Below are 26988 nucleotides of genomic sequence, written 5' to 3' on the forward strand. Positions count from 1 at the left end.
CAGGCAAATAGGAAGCAGCGTGCAAACAGCCTTGTCTTCGACAACTGAAAAGCATATAAGCTTATAGGGGAAAAAAGCTTATAAAAGTGCTTTGTCTCTGCCATCCAGAAAGCATATCCCTCCAAGAGGAAGGTCTGTGATTCAGGGGGAAAATCCCATGACAAAGCCTTTAGCCCTAACAATTGCATGTAAGAGAGATTAAGTCATGGGAAACTGTTGTGAATAGAGGTGCATGAATAAAAAGAAACATGCAGCAACATGAAACATGCCTAGCTTCAGGTTTCACTGCGAACTTGAAACACGGACTGTGTTTACAGCATTGTTCACTGGGGTACATGCGTCTTTTGAGCAAGCAGCGGCCTAATTTCCAGGGACCTGGGGGGGGGGGCACACATGTGTGGCTTGGCTTTGCATCAAAAGCATTCAACATTAACCTTTTCTGGTACATCAACGTGAAAAGGAGAGGAAACACGGTACTCTCAAAGGATAATTCTCAAAAGGACTGCTTCTTCGGACTCGGGGTGGCTTGGGATCCTAGTCCCTGTACACCAGGTAGCGTCCGAGTGACCAGGAAGACTCGGTTTCAGGAACTTGAAGGGCAAAGCAAGGCAAACGGTAGCAGAACACTTAATCTGCTGTTTTGTTTTTTAGCGCTCGAGCCATTGTACGGCTGCTCAGCTGGAACCTTAACGTCTCTGCAGCTATCACCAGAGGCTGCGGCGGGGCAGGGCTGCAGTCAGTCAGGCAGGCCGGCTAGCTCGGACATGGCGGAGGCGGCGGCCCTGGCGGTGGTCCCGTCAGCGGCAGGAAAGATTGGGGTCAAAATTAGGGCTCAGCGCTCGAGCGAGGCAGTACGAGAGCCGGAACCGGCGGAGGACGGGACACAGGTGAGGACTGGCGGCGGCACCAGGTACCTCAGCCGGCGGGAGGGACAGCGAGCAGCCCACCCGCGGCGAGGCGCGCAGGCGCCAGGGGCCTTCTGGGAAATGTAGTTCTCCCTCCCGGAGGGGAGCCAATCGCCGCGCCGCTCCCCGCCTCACCCCGGCGGGGCCTGCTGGGAGATGTAGTTCTTCCCGCCCCTCCACCTCGGCAGCGGCCAATGGCGGCCGGGCCGGGAAAGACTACTCTTCCCAGCGTGCACCGCTCCGCCGCCGCTCCCCCGCCCGCCCAGCGCGGGGCGGGGCGGGCGGCTGTAAACAAACAGGGCGGCGGGCCATGGCGGCGGCCGTGGGTCGCGCTGGGGGGCTGTGAGTGCTGGTGTCCGCCGGGGCGGGCGGCTTCGGTGCGCTCCCCGTACAGGGGCTGCGGGGCCGGGGCTGGCGGCACACATGGATGACAGCAAGGTAAGAGGTCTGCGGGGCCCGCCCGGGGGCTGGGGCCCGTTTGGAGCTGAGGGGAGGCCGCCGGGTTCCAGGTCCAGGCGGTGTGCGGTGTAAACCCCCGCAAAGCCTCATCGCGGTTAATAGGCAGGGAACCGCGAGCGAGGCGAGTGCTCCCGCTGAAGGCTCTTGAGGTCAGCTTCTCTGACATCTTCTCTTGAAGGCCTCTGGTCGCTGCCGCAGGAAAGGGGACTCGTCCCCGTCCTTCTCCTCCCTTGCTGCAGGCAGCGGAGCACAGCGCTTGGAGGCCGCTTCTGGGCTTTCCTTAAAGCTCCGGGCGCGGGCCAAAGGCTGGATACGGACCGGGGGTCTGATCTGGTGCGGTGGATCGTGTCCCTGTAGCACCCGGAGTTTCTTAGATAAAGAGCGACTGTGGACAAATGGTAAGGTACTAGGGTAGGAGCTTGGGTTGCAGCCTTGTGATGGGCGCTGGTGGTTCGATTCTGCCTGCCTCTTGTTATGAGAACAGCACAGGGGCATCCCTGAAGGCACAGGGCTTCCATTTAAGCAGAGCGAAACATCGGAAGATGCATAAGGAACGCCTCTTATGCCTGCTTGCACCGGGCTGCACCTGCACAGCCAGCCTGAGGACTGAGAAGATAATTGCTGTGGCCACTCAGTGCAGCGTTTCACAACTGAAACTCCCAGTTGAGTTTGGGTATTCCAGCTCACCAGAGTGGTGGTTGTGGTAGTAGCCTGGGTTTTGTGCCAGACATAGCTTAAGTCCCCAGGAGCGAGCTAGGTGAAACCACACTTGAGGTAGGCTGTGAGGCAGCTGTCTTCTGACTTGTAATAAATTCTGAGCTTGGCTTGAGTATTAAAACTGGTCATATGGTAGTTACATGCCTGTGGTACCTTATGTGTTCTCAAGCTATCTGGTTTTCTTCCCACTTAAATTTTATTAAAACAAAATTGTACTGCCTCTGCTGATCTGCCTTAATTCAAAGGGGAAGAAAATACTGATGTAATTTCTTAGGGAATGAATCTAAGAAACTTAGAAGTGATCAATAATTTGGTAGTACAAAGGATCCCCAGAATGGATCATAAGTATATAAAAGTTTCATGACTGTTGGCCAATTTAATGTCTATACTATTTGGTTTTATTGAGGCCTTGTCTGAAAGCTGCAAAAGAAGGTGGGGGGAATCTGCATCACTGAAGTCAACCAAATGATCACGGCTGTGAGAACTGCATGAATGTTTATGTCATCAGGGCAGCAGTTTAGAAGATCCAGAAGATTTAGTTCTGGGGGCATATGTAGTTCATGAGTATTAGCCGATTTTTATTTCTGTTAAGAACATTGCATTTCTCCTGTATCAAAATTAACTTATTTGTAACAGATGACTTCCAGATTTTTCATTTAAAAGCCAATTTTTGATCTATTGTCGTGTCTTATGAAGTCCTGATAATCTGCCTTTTTCTTTTTTTTGAAACATTTTTGGATGCATTTACTAAATAAACTAAATCTTTTCACCCAATCAATAATACAAGATTTTGCTCTTTTTTTCCTTAGAAAAATTGATGTTGAGTGAAGAAAAAAAAAAAGCAGAGTGGAATATTTACCCTTCCTATCTTCAGTCTCAACTACAGTTTCCTAGTATGATGTTTTTATTTAAAACTTACTGCTGAGATACTTGCAAAGACAGTGGCATTGAAAAGGGTCCTGCCTAGAACTGCTGGGTGTAGCTGTACCCAAGGAAAACTTTGAAAATCTTTGTTACCTCAGCAGGTTTTTCATTAGGTAATAATCTCGGGCGATACTGGATCCTCATATCTTCTACTGAAAACAGCTGATACTAGTCAGTAAGTGCCTGCTGCTTTGAAAGGCTTTGCTGTAGTTGTTTTGAAGGGCTGTGGTTCCTTTTGGAACAAGTTCATGAGGCTGCAGGTTGCCCTAAGGGTTTGGTAGCTCCCATCAAGAGATCCCATTTGTCTTGGGAGGGTTTTTCCCATTGCATGTTGCTGTGCTGGGGTGAGGTGAGCACTATTTATACTTCATTTTTTAGCCAGTGTGGTCTTACAGCTTGAGCCAGCATGTCCTTGAAGTCTTCTAGAAGTTCCACTGAGTCACATTTTCCTCCTTATTGAGAGGGTTGGCCTGCCTGATCCGAGAGTCTTATCTGTGAATTGAACGAGTGTGACTGTGAAAGGAATTTCCCTGTAAAAACTGAGATAACTAAATTACGTTAGTAGTGAAGTAACCATTCTATAGCTGCATCTACCCAAGTTCAGTGTTTTCCTTCATCTACATGACATAAAGAATTTAGAATTGGGCTTGCAGGCTGTAATGTTTTCCCTAATTCTTAGTGCACTGTAATTTAGCCTTACCCGGTTTAAGAGAGCGTTAGAAAAATGGTTCATTGTAACATATTCCTCAAAATGGGAAGGAAATATTAAGGAATAAAGGGGGAGAGAGAGAATATCTGAACATCAGATCTAGAAAACTTTGATGTTCCGGTCTTAAAGGATGTTCTTATATTATTCACACAAAAAACCCCCACCCAAACCCAAAATGTGACCTGTTCTTCTTCCTACAGAGTTGCTCTGAAACTAGGGCTTGTTCAGATACTGGTCTCACTTCTCCTTGCTGTGGTTTGAGCTGTTGGTTGTGTAAGGGAAAGAATTTAGTTATGTAGTTGTTCCTTGGCTATTAGTCTGTTAAAGTAACACTTAGTACTCTGAAGTATTTAGACACAGGAAAAAGGAGAAATTCTGTCCCTGTGATTTCAGCCTTTATAGGTGAAATTACTTGGTTAGTTTACAAGACTACATATAGCTTATTGTATATTTATTATATACATTGGGAAGCAGGGGGTTTGCATTAGGGTAAGAAGTAATTTTCACATTTGTGTTAGCCGATAAATAACTCTTGTTGGCAACCGTTAAAATACAGTTCTACGTAGCTAACTGCAATCTTTTATATTACTTGTAGAAGTTTTTATAGGGAACACTCTGGCAATACTTAACATGAGTAATGGGTAGAAATGAGAAATAAAAAAAATTCTCAACATTAGATCGCTTTTGTTATTCCAGTGAAATAAAAAACAAGCAAACAAAAACCAAACCAGCCCCATCAACAAAAAAGGTTGGGATTGCCCTCTTTTATTAGAAATATTCTTTTCCTGTACAGAAAAGATAGCTTTAGTTTCCAAAAAGTTTAGATGAAATGTATTTTTCTTCAGAAATAAGCTGAACTGAGCCAAAACATGAATAAGTAGATTGAGATTTAAGAAAAAGTGCATTTTGGAGACAAATATTATATTTAAATGGTATTTTTTAATTTAAAATGGGATTTAAGAAAAAAGTATAATGCATCATTCTTAATCTTAGCACTGGAATGTAGTAATTGATTACTTTTTCAAATGGGAATGAAAATTTAGTGAAATGCACCCAACTGCTTTTTAAAAATGCCTTGCTAGTTCAGGGCAGCTACTTATGTGTTGGATATACAAAGGAAGGTAAAAAAGCAGGCTTAGGAAAACCTTTGTTACCCAGTTCTGGTGACAATAAAACAGTCCACTCTTCAGATTTTTAAAAGGGTAGATCTCAATCTCTTGCACTTGTTTTAATTCCAAGTTAGTTTCTCAACTTTGAACAGACTGGTTCTTGGTTGTGGCTTTCTTTTGCTTGTAAATAAATTGCTGTGTCCTCTACATGAAGCAGCAAATTCCTTTATACCTGTAAAAGAGGCTGTGGCTGTTGAAAGCCGTGTCTCCAGCTCAGATTGTTTGCTCTCCATCAAGCTGGTCCCAGGGCGTTGAGCAAGGACGCTGGTCTTGAGGTCTGACTATTTCTAAACTTCCACAAGCTTGCAATGTGTGAGGTGAAAGAAAAGCCTTTAAATAGGTAAGGCCAGAGTGTTTTCAGGTGTTAACTGAGTTTGAAAAAGCAAGCACTCAGATAAACTGTTCGTATGGGGCATTTATATTTACGGATCGAGCATCTGTCGATGTTTTGCTCTGGTGTTTGTTTGTACAGCCTTTCCATTTTGGTGGAGCATTTGGTGTTAGGGCAGGGGCGGGCCCACAGTAAAAGGCTGTGCACAGGATTTGCGCTGTTTTCCCCACTGCCTAACATCAAATACCCAGTCGCGTGTGATCCCAAGGGGAATTTTGCTGGAAGTCATCATTACGGGGATGCAGATGTCCCTTGGAGGGAGTGTGGGAGAAGGTCAGAAGTGAAATCTTGTGCTTAAAATAGAGAACTTGATGGGTCTTCATTCATGAGATGTCCTCTCACACATCTCTGCCTGTGACCCTTGCTGTTGTGGGTGACCAGGATCACAAAGAGAGGGGCGATCTCCCAGGCGATCCTGGAATCAACTCTGAGGAATGCTTTGAATGCCACAGCAGGGTCTGAGAGCTAATGTGGAGAGCAAAGCACAGGATCTCTTTTCATAATGACCTCAGTTGTTAAGGAGGTGGGTTACTATGTTTTCATCATTCAGGGCTTTTTCAGAGTATGCAGGTTTGCAGAGTGCTGGAGAAGTCTTCCACCCAGGGTCAGGTCTGAACATAAAGAGTTCTCATTGCTGCTTGCTTGGAAACACAAAACCTAAATAGCTTTGGTTATAATTTGAGACGGGCAATTTCAAATCATCAAATGTTTTAACAAGTTGCTGCTCAGCATTGCTCAGATGATGCATCTGCATTCTCACATTTGCAATGAGTGAGTAAAATGGATGAGCTTAAACTCTATAGAACAGCTAGAACAGTTTTATTTCACTGTTGCAGTGGGCTAGGAGGATATATGTGGTAGTGTTACTTGACCATCCCTGTTCCCTGTTTAGAGCTCTAACAGAGATAAGTTTAAAGAAATGCCTGGGTTCTGTTAGTGTAAACTGGGAGAATGTGCATGGTGTGTTGGTGGATGTGCTTCCAGGTGTGAGGCTTTAAGCCCTTCCTGGGGGGAAGAGGAGGGCTCTCACCTGTAAGGTGGCATCTGGGTGATTGCTATGCAGTCTTAATTAGCAATTCCTGCCCTGAAACTTAATGCTTACCCATCTTGACTTGTGGATGCCTGCCTAACACTTTATGAAAGCTTGATATTTATACTTTCTCAAAATAGATGTTTCGGTAAAGATAGCCTTCTTTACACATCTGTGCTAAGGATTACATTCTTAGTACGTTAATTGCTTTGTATGATTAGAGTTTTAGGATTAATTTCTATTGACATATCTGCTTAAGACTTAGAAGGTGTTTGCTTGCTAAATAATATCTTACATTTTTGGATCATTATTGAATGCATTTTGTATGCCAGTGAAAGTTAACTAAGTTATCTGTGTGAAGCATGTAAAATGTCACGCAATGGAGGAATGACCAGCATACTTTCTAGCTGGGTTGTGTACTGCTACTGTGAATGGTATGCTGTGACTTAGCAGATCAGATAACTTCATCTTTATTAGGAGACTTGTGACTAACTTCATTTGATTACTGATTTTGAGAAAAAGTTTGTAAGCGTGAATAGATTCCTCCCCCCTCTACTGTAATGAATGCAGTGCTTAGGTTTTATTTCTTTGTAATAATTTTTATAGTTTTATATAAATTCTGTAGATGATCATCAGCTCTGTGCTAAGTTAAATTCTGCAGACCTATACCTTCAGCCACTAATGCAACCAAGAGTCTGCTTAAGGTGATTCCTTGAGCTGGATCTCAGGTACTGGTTGATGGAGCACTTAAGAGCTACTTGTTTATCTGTGAATGAACAGAGAGCTGCTGGAAGATGCTGAACTGCTCAATGAGATCAGCATTGCTGATCTGTAGTGCTGAACAGTGCTTCAGATAGTGTTTTAATCTGCCAAATTGTTCAAAAGCCGTAGATGTCATGGTGAGGCCAGCTTTATCAAAATCTTCCATCAGTTCCTTGGGGGTGTGAGTGCTAGTAGCCGTGTTATGTATGTATCTCCTTCCTAAGTAGGACCTCTCCATCATGCAATCTGGCACTGCTTCTGTAGAGATCTGCTGAATCCCTCTAATAAAAAATCCAGAAATCTGAGGGCTTTTTCTATATCAGGGAAAGTAATTGCAGCTATTTCCAATTCCAGGTCAAATAATTTTGTACCTGAACACTGATGCCAGGCAAGAATGATCTTGTGATCTAAGTACTGTATTAAAAAGGGAGGGAGTTATGTTTTTCTATTTTCTGAAGTCTGAGTGAACTGAAGTAGGAATTTGGTCAGACTTCTGACAAATGCATGTCATTATTAATATTTCTATGACAAATTTTATGATTAATGTTGTTCTGGGTCTTGATTGTATATGACTCCCTGAAAAAAACCCAAATCCCTACTGCTGAATGCTAATAGATCACATCCCTTTATAAATTCGGGGGGGGGGGGGTAGAAAGGGAATAAAAAAATGTTTGCATGCTTGTTTTTTCTTGGTCTGCTGCCATGTTCGACATCAACTAGCACTTCTGCTTTGTCTTCTTTCTGTCACATCAGCATAGCAACTGAGTAGGCAAACATGACTAGAAGCCAGGGAGATATGGTAATGTGGGATGGTGGCAAAGGATTTATCAGGGCTTTTTATCCCCAGCTGTGTTGCTTAAGGTTATGGCAGGAGCTTCTAAATACTGGTGAGGAAAAACTGGTAAGGATGCAGGATTTGATTACCTCTTCCCAAACTAGCTGTGCAGGGTGATGCCTAATTGTATGGTGAACTCCAGTTCAGGAGCCACGAAGACAGTATGAATCTTTGGGGATGATGTGAATGCAGATTGTTAGGGTTTTACTGTTTAAAGACAGAGTTAAAAAGGAAAGAAGCTTTTCATTATTTCCATAGTCCTGGTGGTTAGAGCATTGGCAAGAGATGATCCAAGAGGTACAAGTCTTTTTCCTTCCATAAGAGAGCTTGTGTGTGGGGCTGCTGCAGTGGTAAAAGATCTCGGCGGAAAGACAGCAATTAGTACACCTATCTGTAGAGAGCTCTACAGTGACTAAAGGGACAACAGTTAATTGATAGTAGTGGATCCAGGATGCATTTGCAATGTGCGAAGCAGTCTACGCCAGCGTCTAATTTCCTTGCAGACTACAAAGTGCCCTTAACTGTTTTATGCCCACATCTCTACATCTGTCCATAAAAACATGGCCTATAAACTTAGAGTTTGTATGAGCTCACTTGATATCTTAACTGGTGTAAAGATCCACTCTCCCTTGCCCTGTGTATGTTTTTTGTGTTGATGTGACCCCTACCTTAAAAAAGGCACCAGCTGCATATAAACATATACAAGATGCTTTAAAATAACAGGTCCTTAAAAAGAAATTATTTTGTGAGATTGTGGTGTTGGATGTATTTAACTGCTATGAAGCTGTGCTGCTTGTGAGTGCTTTTCATGGCCAGTGCCTGCCCAAGATGCTGGCTGTGGAAAAGTTAGGTGCTATTTGCCAGTAGCTTTAACTTGCTGGTTGTGAGAAACAGTGTGGTAGCAACTGTTCACCTGACGTTGTTGTGAAAGGGCTTGGCTGTGACATGCTCCTGTGCAGGACTAAGACTCGAGTTACTCTCTTGTTCATAGGGCAGTACGTGGTGTGCTGGAACTCCAGCCTTGAGTGCTAGCTCACTCTTCTAGAGGGTCAGAACTCAGAGTGGCAAAGGTTTTTTGAGAGAGCTGGAGTGTATGTCTCTACAAGACCTTATCTAGCTCTTGAATTCATAGATATACTTTAAACTACCTTGCATTGGCACAGAAAAGCCGCAGGCACTAGATGTCTTTGAGAACTGAAGTACTTTGGCTGTAGTGTGTAATGTAATACACAGAAATCTTTCAAGTGCAGGTAATAATAGAGAACAATTGTGAGTGCCTACAGCCCCTCCTGGGAAGACTGTGTATTTCTAAGTCCTGCTGAGTTAGGGGTGTAAATCACACCACACATAAATAGGAGTGTGGTTCCATGAGAGGACAGAGCCATGCTTGTCATGCCCAAAAGGGGACAGTCACTTTCCTTTCTTTGGAGCTTCTTTGCCCCTTGGCCACGGCGGGTTAGTTTTATCCTGCTTTGGTGAATATAGTATCTGAACTAGAAGATCTTGAGGAGATCACCTTGGTGGAGTGAACGGATTATTAAAACTGTATTCAGCAGTTCAAATGTAAAAGCTTGGGGTTTTTTTCTTTGCTTTTCTGAATGTATTGTGTTTGTTTCATTATCACTAGATGTCCATTAAGTACTTTCTGTTCCTCCATTTGCTTATGCTAGGCAGCTACTCCTGAATAAATTAGGAAAGGCAATGTAGAGAGGGTAGGATTATGTTGGCATGTGATTGTTGACTCACGTTCCAAAGAAAGAATAGGCTCAATTGTATAATCCTTTTTTTTCTTCATTCTAGCACATAAATTCATTATGTTATTGTTTTTATTGCAGCCTGCTGAGTTTGTAGAACAAGTGACTTCTTTGAATGTCAAAGCCACCTTATTTTGTAGCATCACACAGTAAAATGCCTTTTTTAATGAACTCTGGTATTTTGAACACTGCCTATTAGAAAAAGTCCTGTCTGTATACAGTATGGTGAAACACCTCAGCCAGCAGTGAAATTCTTGTATATAGGTGTGCCTTTTAGGTGTGTTTCTCCACACCCCTTCCATTTAAACAGTGTGGTCAGAATGCAGATAAAGAGAAATCCTCACTTCAGAGGGGAGGTGGGGTGTGTGGCTGACGTAATGCTTACAGGGCGATACTACCCAATGGCCAGTGTACTAAGTTTCAGACCATACTTAAGACTTTCTTGTGCTATGCTTTTATGTTAAGAGTGAAATATTTGGGTGGGGAAGCATAGAGTAAACATTGAGGAAGCTATTCCTTTTTTTTTTTTTTTTATTGGTAGCAAGAGAAGCTTGCAGACCTATAAAAAAGGAGCCACAAAAAAAGAGGGAAAAATGATTGCAAAATCAGCATTCCATAGGACAAGAAACTAGGGGGTCACATTTCTGGAAGGGAGATCGAAATTAGGCACTGGGAGAGTTAACACTGTGATAGGTTGCATGAGGAGGTGCGACGAGAATTTTCCAGGCTGTGTAATAATGTTTTGAAGGTAAACATGGCCAGGGTGGTTAGATACAACTGGAATAGAGGCAGCAGAGGTAGGACTTGGTGTAACCGAGTCCCCTGTTTAGTAAAAATCCTCAGAAGATTCCTTTGAAAGAAATTGGGACTGAGGAATCACAGATAGCTAGTGAATAATTCCCACAAGTTTGATCTTTAGAGTTGGCTGAAACTGTGGTCATTTCATTGCAGCAAACCTAGGTTTTGGATTACATTGATACAAATAAATATTTTTTTCTTCCAAATTAAAGTGTTAAACTCCATAACATAATATTTCTAGGGCTGGCAAGTATTAGGGCAGGGGGTTTTGGTAATATTAAAACAGTTTCACTACAAGTTGACTATCATGTCTGTCTCCTCAATGTCCCAGATATCCTCCTAGATATCTGAAGTACTGTGTCTGGTTCTGGGCTCCCCAGTACAAGAGACAAATGGAGCCACTGGAGAGAGTCCAGCAAAGGGCCACTAAGATGATGAAGGAACTGGAGCATTTCTCCTATGAAGAAAGGCTGAGAAGGCTGGGACCATCTAGCCTGGAGATGAGAAGGCTCAGGGGATGTCATTAGTGTGTACAAATACCTGAAGGGGAGGGTGTAAAGAAGATGGAGACAGGCTCTCTTCAGTGGTATCCAGTGCCAGGACCAGAGGCAGTGGGTAGAAACTGAACACAGGAGGGCCCATCTGAACATCAGGAAATGCTTTTTTACTGTGAGGGTGACTGAGCACTGGCAGAGGTTCCCCAGAGGGCTTGTGGAGTCTCCCTCCTTGGAGATATTAAAAAGCCATCTGGACATGGTCCTGGGCTGCTCTAGGTGGCCCTGCTTGAGCAGGGAGGGTTGGACCAGATGACCTCCAGAGGTCGCTGCCAACCTCAACCATTCTGTGGAGCTCCTCCAAATCAGATTAGTAGTGTTTACTATAGGACTGCTTAAGCACTGACTTCACTGTGAAGTCATAGCCCTCCCTTTTGGTTTTGATGCCATCACTGAAAACTTCGTACATCAGCCCCCTTTCCTCTGTTGCTCCAGAATCAATGAAAGTAGATGCAAGATTTTCTACTTGAGACACCTAGTAGGCAGAATGACATGGATACAGCATTACCTTTGCAGAACAGGATCTTTACTGTATCCTTCCTTTCCAGGTGGTTGGAGGCAAGGTAAAGAAACCAGGCAAGCGAGGTCGTAAACCAGCCAAAATAGACTTGAAGGCAAAACTTGAAAGAAGTCGTCAGAGTGCAAGAGAGTGCAGAGCCAGGAAGAAGCTGAGGTACCAGTACCTGGAAGAGCTGGTTTCAAGCAGAGAGCGAGCCATCTGTGCTCTCAGAGAAGAGCTTGAAATGGTAAGAAACTATCATTTAACCTAACCCTCAATATTATTTGGGACCTGTCCTCGTGGACATTTGTTCTTGAAATCACTGTGACTGAGCGTGGGATTTTGGATTGCCGTAAGGTATCAAAACATCAGTAACAGATGCATTCAGCTGTTTGCCTACTTTGTGTGTTGAATATGAACCTCATGTCACAAGTTATCTGCTGGTTTTGAACTGGAAGCAAGCAAAGAAAGTGCTATTACATACCAGTCTGTTGTCTTTGAAATGTTTGTTTTGGAAAACCTCTGACAGAGGTAGAAAGAGGTAGAGGGTGGAAAGAAATGTGTTAAAGTATCAAGGGGGAACATATATCCACAGTGCGTCATTGCTTCCCACAGACCTTTGTCTCTGTTGGGGAGGTTGGTTCTTGCAGCATACTTTCTGTGTAGACGGTTGCACAGCTGTCCTGTGTTCCAGCACATGTAAGATGGGTGTCTTGGCCAAATAAGCTGCATTAACCGAAGAGAATGTTTCATCTGGAAATACAGATTCAGCTCTTCAGTGATACTGAGATGCCATTGAGATTTCACTGGAGCTGAGGATATTGCCTTGACTGTGCCTTAGGTTTGTTTGAATAGGCAGGGCTAATCACCACAACTGAATAGGGTTAGGGTTGGGTGGAAAGTCAGCCAACTGACCACAGGTTTTTCAGTGTGCTTCAGGGTTTCCCAATGATGGATTTAAGATGGGGGAACTAGGAATAAGGCACGTGTGCTGTAACCGTGCCTTGCACAATCAAAAAGGACCTCTTAATAGTCAATCAGCCCGAGAGTCATGTGAAATATTTGTTTTTAATAGGCCATGAACTGGAACGGTATTCTGGCGTGCCAGCAGCGAGAAAACGCACAAAATGTTCCATGTTGTTTAATAATTACAGTATTGTGTCTAGTACTGCCACTGAGTAGCAGTTTATTGACTGAAACAGGATTTACTGAGGCCAGGTATGCAACCATGGACACGTGCTTAGCTCATTAGTGCTCTGCAGTTTTGTAAGAGGCTTCAACCCAGTAAATTCAAACTGTAAATGAATGTACCGGAAGGTAAAGATTACAGCTCTGTTTTGTCTGCTAATGTGATCCTGGCAGTTTGCTAATGCGTAATGTGTTTGCATATTTCAGTACAAGCAGTGGTGCATGGCGATGGACCAAGGGAAAATCCCCTCTGAAATAAAAGCCCTGCTAACTGGAGAGGAGCAAGGCAAAGCACAGCAGAACTCAACCAAACTTGTCAAGGCTGGGAAGACAGAAGCAAACAGCAGCAATCCTTGTAAGTATCCAGCCTATGATTAATTCCTATTTTGTACATCTTTTGTGGTGTAGGAGGATGGCTGCGGTGTGGGAAGAAACATAAGGATGTGCTTTTGGGCACAAATAGTTGATTGAAGCAAAGAGCTTAGTGGGTGGTACAAAGACTCTGTGTAATGTTTACATGGACAACACAGAAATTACACCAGCTAGGAAGCTGGGCAGTTACTTTAAAAGAAGACTCAATCTTTGTGTTTCAGCAAGGCCTGTGGAGACCTGTGAAGACCTGAGACCGTACTCTTTTACAGTGTTTTCTGTTTTCCTAATGCAAGGTAAATAGAGCACATAAAACATAATTAAATTTTTAAAAACTCCATCAAGAAAACATTTTAGCTGCAAGCACTGAAAAGTGAGAAATGCTGGACTTGGGATCTCCTATGGAGTATTCTTTCTGCCTCATACTGCTTGCCCAGGGAATGAAATAAGGTTCTTTTGGGGATTGAAAGGTGAAAAGATCACATGATATAAAGTCATATTCCTGATATGTACATGCAAAGAGTTAAGGTGTAGCATGGGCAATTCTGTATCTTGCATCTTCTAATTTTGTAATATTTCGTGCTACAGGTTAAATTACACTCAGCTGTAAATTTTTAAAAAATAAGAATTCCTAGCTTTATGTTTTTAAGAAACAACATGAAAATCACATTTGTAACTGTAACAATCTTCCCCCATGGTGCATCATTCACAGGAGGCCAATGCAGAACCTTCCGCACTGCAGCAGAGATAGCTTGGTAGCTAGCAGAAGAACGCTGTTGTGAGAGAAGTGGATGCATCCCCAGATGCAGGGGGAAGGATCCCAGTCCGCTGTCTTCTCTTTGCTCCTCCCCACATGAAACTCTTTGATTGTGGTGTTCCTAAGCCTGCATGGAGTGGGGCTTTTGGGGTAATAGGTGTTTGTGTAAGCGGAGCCTTGTTCTTCCTTTCTCTACGCCACCCTCCCCAAATACAGCTATGGCAGCTTTTGGGCATTCCCAATAAGAGATGGGGGCTGCTTTTGTGTCAGAGCCCAGAATTAGAGTGGGTTTGTGGTCAGTAGTTATGTGGCTGGTAACCGTTGTGGGAGTCTGAGAGGTTCTGTAAAATAAAAGAAAGAGGAGGATCTTGTAAGAGCTTTGCTAAAGCCAAATGGAGTACTATAGGTTGAGGAGAAGGAACTGGATCAAAAGCTTTCAGTAAGAAGGTTTATAGTAATGTAATTTGTAACATAAATAAAGATGTTGCTCTCGGCATCCTTTTATAATGCAGCATGTCTTTTATGTTATTGGGACTCTTTAAGAGACCTACGAGATATATTCCCTGCTTCTGCCCATACTTCTTTTGCAGGATGCATTTCCCACCCCCCACGCTCCCAGTAAGATAGTCAAAGCATCTCCCTCCACCTTGCTTCGAGCAGTGGAACAACTGCCACCTCATCCCACCCCCTGTGCCCTGCTATCTGTCTTTCTGCATCTACCTACCCTTTGCCCCTAGTATATTTCTGGACTGCAACTTAATAGGAATACTGCTGTGCTATCCTGGTTTCCCAGCTAAAGATAATGCCAAGAACTGGTAGCAAGGAAAACAAGTTGCATCAGTTTGGTTTTATGATCAGAGAGGTGATGGCAAAAGTCTTGCAGGCTGACTGACCCATCCCAGATATTGACAGATAACCTGCTGCTTTCCTTAGACTGCTCTTTCTCCTGTATATGCTTTTTGCATTTATATGATGCAATGTGGAGAGTGGAGCTCTTGGGATTTTCAGCGGGGGTTTTGCTTGCTTATTCTCTGTTTCGTTTGTGACAATGTCTTTCTCTGTATTTTATAAAATGCATGGAATATTTTTTAATCTTATGTTTTTTCTTCATTTCATAGAATAAATATTATAATGAATGACTTTGCTAGACTGAATGTTGCCTTTTTATTGAATTAATTGGGTCTGTAGCATTATCTCAATTCAGGATTAGTCAAAAGCACTGAAAATAACAAAGTGCCATATTTCAGTGTACAGCACGGTTGCTTTCAGAATTCCATTCTGAGCACTCGTATATTAATCCTTAAGGCAGGGTTTTAAGTTTATTCTCTAGACCCTCCACACATGTACTTAGTTAGCAATTGCTAGAAGTGTTGCATAGACATGGAAAACTATTATGAAAGGTTAAGTAACACTGAAACAGAGATGGGGAGGATATGAGGGGTCTGTCGTCGTCCCCTCTCTGTATTTTAAGCTCTGAACTGCAGTTTGTGCTGAAAGATAGCAACAAAGCCAACCCATAAGTTTGGGGATTTTTGTCTATGCTAAATGCTTGCCTTTTCTTTTTCTGGATTCTCTGGAGGAAAGAAAAATTAGGCCAGATGTCCAGAACTATACTCTGTGAACCTTGCAGTTGGATTTTGTAACATGATCATGCCAGAAGTGCAATATATTATTTTTAGTTAGAATTAGATTTACACACTCTAGTTTCAAATGCAAACTATGTATTGTTATTAAACATATATTTCAAATGTTATGTGTATACTTAAGTGTGTTTCTGAATCAGGGATGTAGGAACCATGCAGAGGAGTTATGGTATGTGTGACCAGAACAGCTTCACTCAGCTCTAGGTAATGTGACAAACGCAGCTCTGATCTCACCAGAAATACTCCACTTGTTCTCTTCCCTCCGCTCCTTTGTTTCACTTTCTGTGATTCCAAACAAGAAACTTCTCAGAAGTTTTCTTTTATGGAGGAAATGGAGAGTTGGAATTTCTCATTGTGATGAGCAACAGTTTTCATCTATTCCCCATCACAGTGGCTCCTGCTTCTTGGCTTAGCCAGCATTTGGCATTACAGGATTGTGTTTGGCAAGCCTGGGCCCAGCTCTGTGGCAGAAAGAGTGGCATCCATGTTCTGACAGGTTTTTTGTGCTTCATGCAGATGGGATAGGAGGCATGTTACAGCCTACGTAATTTTAAACGGTTTCCTTGTTTGTCCTGCAAGCCAAAATACATGTGACACATAGAGGCTCTAACTGGCAACTTTCCAACCTGCTCTAGATGCTGTAGTTGATTATGAAATGTAGGATTCCCAGCAACAATCATTAATTAGATAAAGTTCGTGGCTTCTGTCACATGGCAGATCGTGCTATAGTATAAATGTTCTGAGCTTAGATGGATCTCCGGGAGTCCTTTATTTTGGAGTTTGAAGTTTAGCAGTTCCTCTTGAAAACTAACAGAAACGTTTGTGGTTCATGCTCATATGATACTCTAATGCTTACAGTCTTCATCCATGTTGAGGTGGCTCCTAGAAGTAATACAACCAGGTCCTCTGACTAGGAGTCTTATATAGTACCCTAAATAATGGAGGATGGTTTAGTCTTATCCTCCCTTTGTGTAAGATGGGTACAGCCTTCCACCCATTTCTCCTGCAGTGAGTGTGTGCAGCTGGTTCTCTCTCACAAACATTGAAGAAAGGAAATAAGCCTGGAAATGCTTCATTTTCCCACTTGCCATGGAAATCTAATGGTCAGCTAGAACCATTTGCCCAGCTAAAGGTGGGTATCTCTTGGAAACTATCCACAGTCTTTAAAAAATGCTGTCCGTAGTATTTGACAACGCTAGAACTCTGTTACAGTAAGGTGTAATAAGACTGAACTCGATGCTGATGGAGTAAGAACTGCACAGTTACACTAATCCTTTTGGAGAATGTAACCCAAGGATTTACCAGAAAGTGGAAACTTCCTAAGAAAAAAGTGCAATAAGTCTTGTCTTTTTATATGCTGTATATATGCTTTGTGCATAGAATCCTGAAAAATGAAGTGGATACATTTAATCGGCTTGTCATTTAACTGAGAACATTTTGTAATTATATGTAAAAAAAAAAAATAATCAGTCTGCTTTCATAATCTGATGATAATAAGTGTTTGTCAAAGAATCTGTATTCTATTAAGTGCTTTTCAAAAGACTATTATATCAGAGGTGTTTGGTTTTTTAATGTATTAGATAAATTTCAAAAAGCTTTTCTCTATCTTGACAGCTGAAACCTGACTACCTTTGTGCAAGTGCCTGTGACTGACTTGTTTTTCCGTTTTTTCCCTTTTACATTTTAGGGTGAGGATTAATCTACATCAATAATGAATCTAGTTCTTCCTGGCATCCCATGAGGAGATGGAGAAGATTTGGCATCATAGCTCCATTTGCTACTTCCCAAGAAATTATAATCTTTATAATTAGCTATAAAATTACTGTTAATATAAGGACCAAGTGTTTCAGACTAGTCTAAAAATGCAGAGAAATCAGAGGAAAAGCTGAAATAAGAACCCTAGTCTTTCTTATTATGCTTAAGAGTTACAGCATGAGTGGCAGAGGATCATCTGATGTAGTAATCCCTGTTGTAGGTAAGCAAGGCAAAACACCAGCTTGTGAGTGTCCTGCTGTTAGTGCCACTGAGCGTGAATTTCTCCAAGTTATGTCAATAACTGAATTTCTTGTATGACTCTGGTATGAATTTGTATGAGAAAACAGAAGCTTCTAATACACAGTAAAATCTGAGGTATCCCATACTGACTAGTGCATCAGTGGACTAAAATTCAACTGATGCTGTGTTTATGGAATGTACAAATTTGTATATGTAGATACAGAAGTAGAATTTGTAGTGTAAGTTAGAGCCATTGCCTTAAGCAATTTCTGCAAAGGCTGTTGCTTGATATTATTTATATCATTATTTGTATTTTCTTTATCTTACTTTAAATTGTAACTAGAAAATGCAGTCCTTGTTCAGCTAATGATTTTCAGCAACACTTCATTTAAAAAAAAATTAAAAAACCTAAACAACTGACTTTCAGTTTCTTTTTTCCCCACCATAAAAAGCACTTGGAAGGTGGAAGTTTTCCTTCCATAACGAGTGCAAGATTACCCCTGCTTTTTTGTGTGTCTGCCTGTAACTGACAACTGGCTTAATCAATGCTACTAACACTAACTGCTGCTTCAAGCAATTCTTGTGTATGATCTCTATATATTAGGGTGGATAATGGTGACCTCCTTAACTATGCTGCAGCTGATAGGTTTTCTCATGATGAAATAAATTTGTGAGTAAAAGACTACAAGTGGATTATAAAATGTGCGTTCAATGTGAATAGAAATAGCCTGCTATGAAAGGTGATTTTTTCCATACCTTCTTTCTCATTACAACTTTCAAAATACATTTTGATAAAGTTATACATACAGTGCAGGCAACAGCAATGCTTGCATAATCCTGTGGAAAGGCATACCAGCAGTGTCCTCCAACTTCATCATCTCCTTATGTGGCATGCTCTGAATGCCTGCTGATGTAAGAACAATTCTTTCATATTCCCTATCAAACACAGATCCTGCCGTGTTGCTAGGTCATTGTTTTCTGTTTTGAATTTCTGGGCTTTTTCTTTCCTCTCCCCTAAGCAGTACTTTGAAATCTCCCACTTTTTGGTATGCATTCCTTTTTCCCTACAGAAATAGAGTCTTCTGTGAATCTCCTTTCTTCCCTAAGTGGTCTGTCAGCTATTTTCAAAAGCTGTCAAGGGTTCCTTTTCCAGAGGACTATATAAAACCATGAGTTACTTGGGGGTTCCTCTCTGCCTCTGCACATGTGCTGTACTACACCTACCAACTCACACTGAATACCCTGTGTGCATTTTAAGCTCTCAGTAACATCAGTGTAAATACCCCTTCTGCATTACAAGCTCTTAATAGTGTCATCACCCTTTGTAGCTCAGGACCCACTTCTTGTTTCTCTGCGTAGCCTAGCGGAAGCAGTGCTGATACCAGCTCACTCCAGAGTGGTTTTTAGCTTGTTCAAGCGTTCCTCTGTTTAGCTGTATGATCAGGGGGCAGGCAACACTGGCAGCAGACAGCAATGATAACGTTGCACAGTTGTAGGTAGATGTTGGGCTTGTGTTCAAGTGGTTCTGCTACTCACAAAGTTGTAAGTCTTCTTTCACTGAAACATTGACATTTGGATTACTCCGTTACTTGTATTTCTGTAAAATTCTAGGTTGCCCAGCATTTTCACCAGTGATAGTGTTTTCAAACAAAAAGGTAAGTTCAGCTTGGGTTTATGTACCTGAAACACTCTATGGAACTAGGGAGGAATTCAATTGTGAGACAGAAAATTTTGGCCCAAGGGCCTTTATCTCATGAACATCAGCCAGAAGAGATTTCATTGAAATAAATAGAATAATAGTGGTTTTTGAGGTTTAAACCTCGAATCCTGTCTGGAATCTCAGAGAAAGGGGAAGCGGGTATCACCTGTATTTCTGATCAGCTAATTACTCCTGCGACATATTGTCGTGGTTTAAGCCCAGCAGGTAACAAAGCACCACGCAGCCTGCTGCCCCCACCCTCCCGCGGCGGGATGAGGAGAAAATATAAAGGCGGGCTCGGGGGTCGCGATAAGGACTGAGAGGGATCACTCCCCACTTACGGTCACGGGCAGAAGACAGGCTCAACTTGGGGAAGAAACAAACTCAATTTAATTTACTACCAATCGAATCAAACCAAGGATAATGAGAAGTAAAACCCAGCCTGAGAACACCTTCCCCCCGGCCCTCCCGCCTTCCCGCCTCAGCCCTGCTCCCGCTTCTCTCCCCCTCCTCCCCCCGGCGGCGGACGGGGTCGGTTCCTCACCCCTTGTCTCCGCCGCTCCTTCCTCCTCAGGGGGAGGGCGCCTCACTCGGCCCCTGCGCCAGCGCGGGCTTTCCCACAGAGTCCCGGCCATCTTGGGGGACCTCTGCTCCCCCGCTCCCCCCCACGGGCTGGGGGGGGGACAGCCTGCCGCCTCACCGCGGGCTGCGGGGGCATCCCCTCCTCCGGCGCACCTCCTTCCCCTCCTCCTTCACTGATCTTCGTATCTGCGCAGGGGTTCCTCTCACGTTCCAGTGCCCCCCTCCCTGCTGCAGGTTTCCTCTCAAATCCGTTCCCTCAGAGGCGCTACCGCCATCGCTGAGGGGCTCGGCCTTGGCCAGCGGCGGGGCCGACTCGGAGCCCGGGAAGCTTCGAGCAGCTTCTGACAGGAGCCGGCCCTGCGGCCCCTCCACCGCTACCAAAGCCCCACCACACAAACCCAAAAGACAAGTATTTGCGTAAACGTTCACAAGGTGATAGCTGGCTTATACTGCAGGGAACTATTGATGAGAACAGAGAACGTCACCGTTCTCACTTCAGCAAGCTGCATTTCTCATGACTTTATTCTTACGGTTTCTTGCGTTCCGAAATACAATAGCAATTAGCTTTTTAATTACTAGTATACCAACGGAACCAAAGTAGATTGCTGTGGGTGTGTGAGAAAGAGCCAGTTAACTACTTCAGCTTCCTGGATTTATGTAATCCTGTGTCTTTTTGCGGTGGCCGCTTAACGTTGTCATCGTTTCAATCCATGCCACTAAAGGAGTGGCATTGTCAATGGAGCTGGTATTGTCTACACATGCTGGCAGATAAAAAAGGCTGACTGACAGCTGGGGAACGATGATAAAGGTTGTCTGTTTTAATCCCTCTGCCATGAACTTCTCTCTCGTGGAATGAGCACAGTTGCAGTTTTGTGGATATATTGATAAAAAAAAACGTAGGCAGAATGATGAATGGCCTCTTGTGATTGCTTGCATTCACCCTGCATTTTTTTCTGAATCATACTCTGCATGAAATAAGTCCTATAAACAAAACAAATGTGCCTGTTATTAACACAGCTTTGCCTTGGTCTGTCAGAAATACTACCACCAGCTTTAACTTTAAATATCACTGGTTAACATGGATTAAAATGGTTGTTACTGTAAAACCTCTTTTCCCTGTCTTCATTAGTATAAAGTGTTTTCAGACATGAGTGAGAATTTTCAAAGTAGCAATTTCAAGTTAATTAGAAGAGGATGGAGAGAAGTACAGGGATTCCTAGGGATGCTTCTAAGCCTAATTCCTTCCATGTATGCCATTTTTCTATCATGCTTGATTTGAAGGTCTACATGGAGGTGATAAGAGAGCGGAGGATCGTTACTGATGCACTCCAGTTTCTTTTCTGTAGTGGGGAGCTCACCGCTAGCCTTCCAAGGAGCATTGGGAGCTTATGTGGTCACAACTTTATTATATATAGCAAGGAGCAGGGAAAACTCGGCTAGTAGTTTTTCTCTTGCAGTGATCAGGCTACAAAAGAGAATCAGTTGTGGGGCCTGTGCTTGGCAGCAATCATTTGTCCTGAGGGTAGCTGACAGTTGGAAGCCTGGACCCCTGCAAACTCCTCTTCTGCCCTCCAACAAAAAATGGAACTTGAGTTGCTTTCCATTAAACAATCTAGGGTTTCAGGCTCTCCTCCTACCTGTACACCAGCTTTTCTTTTCCCTTTGAAGTTTTCTTGTAGAGAATTGTCACTTTAGCTCCCTCCTTTGAAGATTAAAATATTGTTACCTGTGTCAGAGAGTATTTCTGATATTGCTGGGGCCACTGAAGGACTGTTTTCACAAACTCATTTTCCGTTGGCTTTGATTGGACTGGGCCTATTTAAAGTCATTTTTTTGTTTCTCATCTGAAAGGCAGAAACTTCTTAAATTGCTCCAACCTGATCACTTGTAACTGTACACTTAAATGACACAGATGCTCATAGCTAGTATCACTAGCATCCTTTTATTTTGCTCTGACATTTGGATGAGGAATGAATATATAGCACACTTATTTTCTTGCTTTTATCTTAGCTTTAATAATGGTAATATATTGTTATGCTTGTGCTGTTTTCATATACTGAAATTACAGGAATGTTTGCATGGTAAAATCTCATGGCAAGGGATTTTGACTGTGTCGCTATAAAGCAAGTTGTTCCATTGGTAGAGTCCCTACAGTCTGATTTCCTTTGAGTTTGTGATCTTTGCCTTATTCTTCCTTTTCCTTCGCTCGGTAACTGCAGCTGCACCCCTTTTGACTCCCTGAGTCCCGCTGATGGGTAGGAGACAGCCGGCCTGTGGCTGACCTTCAGGGATGCTTGCACATTGACTGGTGAGCAAGGACACGTGCCGGCTGGCTGGTGCATTGCTTTTAGAGTACAAAAAGGGTGATGCAGGTCTCTTTTGCTTTCCCATCCAAGTGGATAGGTTAGTCCAATCAGCCCTAGATTTGTTAGATGTCCAAATTGCATTAGCTTTATGATTTCCCTTTCAAATTGAGTTGGAGTTGGCAAAGGGACTTGTAAGTTGCTGATACTGACTGCAAATGCAATTGCATAAGCCCTGGTTCCCCAGCAAACCAGGCTGGTGATAAACAAGTCCCCAAATGAGGTTGTGTATACTCAAAAATCTGAGAGATTCTTGGTTCCAGTTCTACATTTTGGATCAATTTTGACCAGATTCCATCTAAGAGAGAAGACTTCTGTATAACCAGAGTGGCTGAAGAGTCTGGAGATTGCCCTGTAAAGCTGAAATCAATAGCTCACTTATGCTGGGATTTCAAAATTTACAATGGTGTTATGTTGGTGGATGAAAAACCTTTTCCTTCAAGGAGTTTTAGACATGTATGGCATGTGATAGATTTCTCAACAAATGAAAAGTAGATGATTCTCTCAACTAGCACTTCTGAGATATTCTGTAAAATAACATAAAATAATCTAAAATGATCTGGACAGGCTGGATCTATGGGCCAAGGCCAATTGTATGATGTTCAACAAAGCCAATTGCCGGGTCTTGCACTTCAGTCACAGCAACCCTATGCTGCGCTACAGGCTTGAGCAAGAGTGGCTGGAAAGCTGCCAGGCTGAAAAAGACCTGGGGGTGTTGGTCAACAGATGGCTGAATGTGAGCTGGCAGTGTGCCCGGGTGGCCAAGAAGGCCAATGGCATCGTGGCTTGTATCAGAAATAGCGTGGCCAGCAGGAGCAGGGAGGTGATTGTTCCCCTGTACTGGGCACTGGTGAGGCCGCACCTTGAATAGTGTGTTCAGTTTTGGGCCCCTCACTACAGGAAAGACCTCGAGGTGCTGGAGCGTGTCCAGAGAAGAGCAATGAAGCTGGTGAAGGGTCTAGAGCACAAGTCTTGCGAGGAGCGGCTGAGGGAACCAGGGTTGTTTAGTCTGGAGAAAAGGAGGCTGAGGGGAGACCTCATTGCTCTCTACAACTACCTGAAAGGAGGTTGTAGTGAGGTGGGTGCTGGTCTCTTCTATCAAGCAACTAGTGGTAGGATGAGAGGAAATGGCCTCAAGTTGCACCAGGGGAGGTTTAGATTGGATATTAGAAAAAATTTCTTTACCAAAACAGTTGTTAGGCATTGGAATAGGCTGCCCAGGGAAGTGGTGGAGTCACCATCCCTGGAGGTGTTCAAAAAACACCTAGATGAGGCACTTCAGGACATGGTTTAGTGGGCATGATGGTGTTGGGTGGACGGCTGGACTTGATGATCTTAAAGGTCTTTTCCAACCTAAATGATTCTATGATTCTATGAAAATACCTAAACTGAGAAAGTGGTTTCTGAAAGTAGTGTCAATTAAAACTGAATATGTGAATGGTAAAAGTCTAGTCAGGTGAGCTTGAAACCCTAAAATTCAATTTTTATGTCTTTGGCTTGGAAATAGGAGCATTTCAACTCATTTCTTACACAGCCTCTGCCCCTATAATTGGAAAACTTTCTCATGTGCTATCAGTTTTAAAGGCCAGATTTTTACTAGCTGAAGATTGTATATCAATTAAATGAGAATATAAATTAAATGAGAATATAAATTAAATGAGGATTGCAGCCTTTTTACATAAACTCTCCTGTTGCAAGTGTAAGCAGAAGGTTTGGCACTGTGGAGGTGTTTTACAGGTGCCTCCTAAGAGATACTTGTGAATAGGATGTCCTAATCTAAGTTATGCTCTATGTTTCTTTTAAGCCAGAAGGTTGTTATTTTAAGTTAAAAGCCTTAGAGAAATAAAGTGTGTTTTTAGAGAAATTGAGAAGAAAGTCATCCTGAGGACTAAAGTGATAATGCTACTGGTCCTGCAATCACAAGGAAATCACAGGGAAAAATATTGGATGAAAGGAATGAGTTACAGAGAGTGCTCTGGATTAATACGAAAGACCAAGTCAATAATGTGGCAAGAGCTGTTTCAGAGTCTGCAGAAAGCCTGACAGCAGATCAGCTTCAGGCAGTGCTGTGAGTTAATATGAAAATCAGGGCTGCTCCTGCTGTATTTACAGCTAACTGGTAAATAATCTGAAATCTTGTTGACTCTGGATATCACTTAATCGTTTTCCTTCCTGTATTTGGATCAATATGGAGACAGACTCTGTGGAGTATGTATGGCAGTGGAGATGGTAAATCTCCAGGGCTGAAGTGCTGTAGTGCCTTTGGAAATAAGATGGGTAATTACACCCATATGTATGTGGCCTCTGCTGTCTAATTCTGCATGGCCTCAAAAAAATGGAAGTTCTTGATCAGCCTCTCCTCCCCAAACCATGGAAACAAAAGCGTCTCTTGCTCTTACTTGTACATGCAGTGAAAAAGCTAGTGTCTGGCCAGGCATGAGATGAGGATAAATTAAATTATTTGGTGATGTAATCTTTTTTTTTTTTCCTATTCCTCTGCAAATGTAGGGCCAAATCAAGAGCTGGTCTAAAATGGTTGAGATGCTGAACACAAAGGAATTACTGCTGCCTATGACACTTCTGAATTTTATCCAGCAACCAGTTTCATAAGAAAACTGGAAGACTTTGTGTGTATTAGTGGTAGTGCAGAATAAATCTGTGTTTTAGTTCAGACTGCTCACCAGAAGGTGACATTTATATAACAATCTTCCAGTAGGTGTGTTATGTTTTACTAGAAGCCAGTTCAAATAAAGCTTATGTAATTTATAATAGCCTATTCCACAACACTTGCTAGGTTGAAAAGAGCCAACTAATAAAGACATATTCACTTACAGAATCACTTAGGGGGCTAATAACCCTTCCTTTGAGTGTATGGGTCTGGCTTTAATAAACTGCAAATCTGCTTTTTGTTCTTTGAAACAGGAAGGATCTGATATTGAGAATGGCTGAGCACTCAGAATTTCAACTAAAATCGATGTCGTGCATTCAACACCTTGGAAAACCAACTCCTAAATCAATGTCAATTAATTCTGAAGTCAAACTGGTTGAGTTGAGGAGACTGAAAAAACTCAGGGGATTCTTAACTGGGCATATGGAAACTCTTAAGTCCAATTATGGGTGATAGCCACCTTGCTGTCACCTCTGGGAGGCTGGCTGAAAAATATGTTCAAGCGGTGTGTGTCTGTGCTTCTCAGTAGCCTTCACCCCTCAACCAAAAATTTTAAAATATTTTTAACCAAAAATCCAACTTTCTGCTGAAATAACAAGGGGGGACGTAATTTGACAATTTGTAATAGTAATTCGCAAGTGCAAGCCACTTAATACCAAAAGTAAACAGCAATGATGGAATTTCCACTTAACCGGTGTCTGCTTAATGGAAAAAAAGAAAGTTTAATGGTTGGCACTGTGTCACGTTGTTACACAGAAAACATTTAAGACTAAGTAGTAGATGGGCTAGAGATCCAGCAGTCCTCTCTTCCAGAACCGGTCCTTAGCAGGTAGGGTTGAGATGTGTTTGTGAACTAGTACTTTTTGTTTGCTCAGTGCCAAACCTTCTATAATAACTTCTGCCAGCTTCAGCCCATGTCTGCACGCTGGTTTCCTCCTCGCTTACACATGTGCTTACGGACACGCACCGTGTACTCATGCAGGAGCAGTGGTTGGCATCCCGGGCACCTAACCAACCTTTCTGGGGTACAAGGGTGTCTTGAGAGCTGTATGAAGCTCCAGGGGCAGTCGCTGTCTATTCCCACATTAAAGTGTGTTTCTTCACAGTGCCTTTATCTGAGTAGCATTGCTTGGTTTAGTCCTAAATTTTCCTCACCCCTGTGTGTGAGCTGGTGCAGGCAGGATGCAGGAACAATCACAAAACCATGGATGAAATGCAGAGAGTAAATTTATCTTCATTACCTCACCAACTGGGGGACCCCCAGAGCAACACCCAGGCAGAAGCACACACCGCGGAGCTCGGTCTGTGCTAGAGGATCATTGAACCTGCTGTTTTTGCCTGTATTTCAGGGATTTGTGCAGGTGTAGTTTACCACTGTGCTTTGATCTTTCCCACAGCAGGGCAGGAATCTGAAGCATGTTTGATAGGGTTCCTCTGTTGCGGGCTTATGTTATCGAAACACAGATGTTCTACTTGTCCAACACACAAGGTTAAACAACAATTAGTATGATAGATGTGTTTTTCTACACCTCAGCTGCAGGTCACTTGAGCATGTTTATAATCCTCCTCACCAATCTTCCATTATTTTCCCACACCCTCATTAACTTTATTGTTGCGTTAGATATATCACTGAAACAATCTGTTGGCAATGAGGAGTTGTGAGGGAGTGTGGAGAGATTTTTTTATATTGATCAGACAAATCCTGCAGCATTTTCCATTTCTTGCTTAGATAATCCATCATCTTCCCCCCGAGTCTCTGGCACCTCTGGGGCCTTGGCAGACTAGGAGGTACCTGGCGGTTGGTGCTATCATACCCATCCATCACCTGTCCTGAAATGATGGAAGGAGTGGAAAAGATTTCTTTGTGCTCTGGCGCCAGGTCAGCACTTGTCAGTCTCCCTCCGTTTCATCACATGTTTCCGAAGTGAACCCTAAGCATGGAATAGCTGCCATTTCAACTGTGAAGCTGCCAGATATTTCCATCCTCAGCACTGCTGTAGCATGGTGTCTTCTTCAGCTCCCACAGTGGCAGCACCAAACTGCCAGTGGCTCGGTGTCATCTGAAGGGCTGGAGGTGCCAGGGTGGCTTGGGCAGCCTTTCCTCAGGCACCTCTCCCAGAAGCAAAGTGTTCACCCAGACATGAGCCCGGTCAGCAGCCATAGCTGATGGGAGAAAGGATAGAGAGGACTGGCAGGACTTGGGAAAAAGGGAAAGGAA

General features: G+C 43.1%; 1 protein-coding gene across 4 annotated transcripts; it reads left to right on the forward strand.

Annotated features, from left to right (window-relative positions):
* Positions 1–1253: 1253 nt before the first annotated feature.
* On the forward strand, positions 1254–17857 carry CREBL2 (cAMP responsive element binding protein-like 2). Of its 4 annotated transcripts, none has more exons than XR_774860.1 (5): positions 1254–1343; positions 11556–11753; positions 12902–13049; positions 16473–16595; positions 17151–17857. XR_774860.1 is itself a non-coding variant. In XM_010575308.1 (5 exons), the coding sequence occupies exons 1-4, from the start codon at positions 1329–1331 to the stop codon at positions 13315–13317; spliced, it is 387 nt and encodes a 128-aa protein (XP_010573610.1). In that variant the 5' UTR covers positions 1254–1328; the 3' UTR covers positions 13318–13359; positions 13776–16464. The 4 variants fall into 4 exon arrangements, 3 of the variants coding, with proteins under 3 accessions (XP_010573610.1, XP_010573611.1, XP_010573612.1); XM_010575308.1 differs by lacking the exons at positions 16473–16595; positions 17151–17857 and adding exons at positions 13292–13359; positions 13776–16464; XM_010575309.1 differs by lacking the exon at positions 16473–16595.
* The last annotated feature ends 9131 nt before the right edge of the window (positions 17858–26988 follow it).

The sequence above is a fragment of the Haliaeetus leucocephalus genome, unplaced genomic scaffold, assembly GCF_000737465.1.
Source record: "Haliaeetus leucocephalus isolate CR32 unplaced genomic scaffold, Haliaeetus_leucocephalus-4.0 Scaffold473, whole genome shotgun sequence".
In the NCBI taxonomy this organism is placed as follows: Eukaryota; Metazoa; Chordata; class Aves; order Accipitriformes; family Accipitridae; genus Haliaeetus; species Haliaeetus leucocephalus.